This window comes from Camelina sativa, unplaced genomic scaffold, assembly GCF_000633955.1.
Source record: "Camelina sativa cultivar DH55 unplaced genomic scaffold, Cs unpScaffold00639, whole genome shotgun sequence".
NCBI lineage: Eukaryota > Viridiplantae > Streptophyta > Magnoliopsida > Brassicales > Brassicaceae > Camelina > Camelina sativa.
In genome coordinates this window covers 41,972-45,831 of record NW_010921778.1, presented here as the reverse complement: position 1 = coordinate 45,831, position 3,860 = coordinate 41,972, and the positions used below count along the sequence as shown (strand labels likewise).

The following is a 3,860-nucleotide window of genomic DNA, read 5'->3' as shown; positions in this document are numbered from 1 at the left end:
TATCACTTCTCTCAGCACAAACCAAACCATCAAACAAGAGAAGAGAAGAAGAAAGAAGAGATACATCATGACTACTACTCCAGAATGGATCATGATTGGAGGAGATGGTCCAGAGAGTTACAGCCAACACTCTTCGTACCAGGTTTGAATACATATATTTTGCAAGCCGTGCCTACTTGAGAAAAGTAAGAAACGTTCGCCTAGAGCCTAATTATATTTTATGTAAAACTGTAGACACATATTTAAACCACTCTCGCGTAAGCAAACTTTCATTAACAGTAAGTTTAATCCTTAGTTTTCTAAAAAAAAAGTTTTTTAGTGTACTCATTCTTTCGTTTTCTTTTACACATGACCTTTTTTTTTTTCTGCCAAATCCTTATCATCTATGTTCTTTTTATGTGTATTTGACAAGTTTACAAATACACAATAACTATGTTGGAGACCATACATATCATATGTTATTGACTTTCTAGAAAACTTTTGTCTATTAGTAAACAAAATAATATAAACATTAATGTTTTCACCATTTATTTTAAAATTAGTTAGCATATAATTTTATTAAATTAACTAGAAAAATTTTAAATAATTTTTTCTTATAAATCTGTGTTCAATTTTAACAATATATATATATATATATATATATATATGTGTTCAATTTGCCTATGGCCTCCAAAACTCTAGGCACGGCTCTTGCATTCCTTGTTAGCTAGTTTCTGAATTTTCAAGATGTATGTATTTAACAGAGAGCGTTGTTGGAAGCAGCAAAGGACAAGATGACCGAGGCGATCTTAACCAACCTCAGCCTTGATTTGATATCGAACCGGTTCAGTGTAGCAGACTTTGGTTGTGCGAGGGGACCTAACACTTTTGTGGCAGTCCAGAATATAATAGATGCGGTAGAAGAAAAGTACCGTAGAGAAACCGGACAAAACCCGGCAGATAGCATCGAGTTCCAGGTCTTGTTCAATGACTATACCCTCAACGATTTCAACACTCTCTTCAAGACACTTCCTCCGGGGAGAAGATACTATAGTGCTGGGGTTCCTGGCTCCTTCTTCGACCGTGTTCTCCCTAAGGAGAGTTTCCACATCGGAGTCATGAGTCACGCATTCCATTTCACCTCCAAGATCCCCAAAGGGATCATGGACCGTGACTCTCCGTTGTATAACAAAGACATGCAGTGCACCGGGTTCAACCAAGCAGTCAAGAAAGCATATCTTGATCAGTACTCTATCGATATCAAGAAACTATTGGATGCTAGAGCTGAAGAGCTCGTGCCCGGGGGACTGATGTTGCTTTTAGGATCGGGTCTAAGAGACGGAGTTAAGAAGTCCGAGACCCGTAATGGAATAGTAGTGGATTTTATCGGAGAATCTCTTAGTGATCTTGCTAAACAGGTACAAATATAATTTCATCTTCAAAGAATTACCTACTATCTACAATAATGACACAAGTACTTAACTTACGTATCTTTTTTTTTTTAAATTTGTTTTTGGTTTTAAAAAGGGTGTCACCGAGCAAGAAAAGGTGGACACTTTCAGAACCTCAAATTACTTTGCGGAACAAGGCGAGATCAGGCAAATCATTGAGGAGAATGGGAAGTTCACAATCGAGGCTTTTGAGGATATCATTCACCCTAAAAATGAGTTTCCGCTAGACCCCAAGATATTGGTCATCTCCGTCAAAGCCTTCTATGGTGCATTCATTGCCGTACATTTTGGAACCAAAGTCATGAGGAAAGCCTTTGAGCTTGTCGAGATCAAGGCGCGCGAACATATTTCTCGTCTCGAGAATGCCAAACCTGGAATGCAGTACCTCATCGTGCTTCGCAAGAACTAATCTATGATCCAAATATATTAATGTACTAATGTGTTTTACGCGCCATCGTTGCTTCATCTTGTTTCCTCGATGTCATGGTGCTTTGTCATCTTTTTCTTATAGCTGTTTTATCTTTGCATCTTTGTATTCTCCCCTATCCTATAAATTAATAAAACTTCACTTTGAGCTTATAAATAATACTAAGATCCTCCTATAACGTTGTTCTATATATATTTATTTTAGGTTGGCCAGTACAGAGTTTGAATTCAAGATTTCACGTTTCGGTTCCTAATTTCCTATCCTCTGCGCAAATTAAAAAATTTCCAACTTTAACACTTATTTCGTGTGAAAAAATCAACGACACACCATTTTTATTTTCCTACCAAACGTATATTTCTTTCAATCTTTACAGTTTACACTTACAATCTACACTAAAATTCTTTTTTATTTTATTTTATCAACAACTTTTGTTTATTAGTTTAGATCAGCAAATGCGAAAGAACATCGCTTACAAATAAACTTAGATACGGTTCAGTGCATTACGTACCAAACTATTCACTTTGGTATTAGCTTAACCAGAAACTAAAATTAAAGAAAAGCCAAGAAAACTCTTCTTGTCGTTTTGTATCTCTTCTATGTAGGTTGAGAAGGCTAACTACTCGGCTAAGAAAGACACCATCTTCACCAAATATGACCAGTAGGTTACGAATACCACATCTTTCTTATTTACTTCTATCATACACTTCATCGCCCACAATAGTGCTTTAACTTCTGCGAATAAAGCCGACAAGGTTTGATGGAGATTTGCAGCCCCATAGTTGGCGAGGGGTCTTCACCTACACTATAAAAGTCTAAAAGCATTTTATTAGGTAAATTGGAAAGAATGGTAAATTTGACCAATAATTTTATAATGTTTTCGTGTAATATTAATTATTTTTGTAATAGAAAAAGACTAATTTCTTACATTGTTATCAGTATTTGGATATAGTTATCTAGTTGTAATTGGATGAATGATTTGTAAATCCATATATATTTGTAAAATTATGAAAACCAAAACACATAGATTCTGAAATAACATATTTCATCTTTGGATTTGAATCATTCTATTTTTTCACTTTCAAATCCATTTAGGGTTTGTATTCAACTTGACATTTTTACCTATTTTCAAATTGGAGAATATACAGGGTAAAGTCCCATATACCTATTTTTACCTATTAAGCAAGTTTTTCATCTCCGTAACTCTTTAGTCTATTTATACTATTTATATATTGTTTTCATATAAATGAGTCATGTTTTTCATATAAATGAGGCTTTTTTCTTTCTTAATCTATTAGGTAACAACTCTTAGTATCCTGAATTCTCTTATATTCACTAGGCTCATTTTCATGACTATATATTTAAGTATCAACAAAAAGAAGTAAAAAAAAAATCAAACCTTCAATATTGTAACACTATATATTAAATAGGAAATTACTATGTACTCCATCTATTTCACAAGTAGTGTTATTCAAGAGATTTTTTCTTGTTTCACAAAGAGTATCACTCAACAATTTTAATGTGTTTTTACACTAAGTTTCTTAATTTACTCCTTAACCTAAAGCTTATTTTCATTGAATTTAAATTATTAATCACTTATTAAATAGATCAAATATGTATAATTTTATGTTTTTTTAATTTGTGTAAATTGTGTCAAAATAACACTTTTTATAAAACAGAGAGAGTATTTAAGAAAATATCATCATTTCATGTATTAATGTTTACCATAAATGGATGATAAAAACCCGACAAAAATATTGCAAAAAATATAACATGTACTGGATAAATTTAAATTTTTTTTTTTTTGAGTTTCATGGAAGAATAAAAATAATTGAATTGATTATTTATTAGCCAATATTTATTAAAACAATATTATTAAAAAAAAACATTTGGTTATGATGTAAATTATTAATTATATAGTGAGAGAGGATTCCACCAAGTGTAGTAGGGGTTTGGTTTGTTTCATCTCTTCTCTTCGACTGCGTCAAAAAAAAAAAAAAAAAAAA

The 3,860-nt window shown here is 32.5% G+C and overlaps 1 protein-coding gene across 1 annotated transcript; it reads left to right on the top strand.

Annotated features, from left to right (window-relative positions):
* Positions 1-16: 16 nt before the first annotated feature.
* Positions 17-1,999, top strand: LOC104773776 (probable S-adenosylmethionine-dependent methyltransferase At5g37990). Its single transcript, XM_010498427.2, has 3 exons — positions 17-142; positions 744-1,397; positions 1,507-1,999. The coding sequence occupies exons 1-3, from the start codon at positions 68-70 to the stop codon at positions 1,837-1,839; spliced, it is 1,062 nt and encodes a 353-aa protein (XP_010496729.1). The 5' UTR covers positions 17-67; the 3' UTR covers positions 1,840-1,999.
* The last annotated feature ends 1,861 nt before the right edge of the window (positions 2,000-3,860 follow it).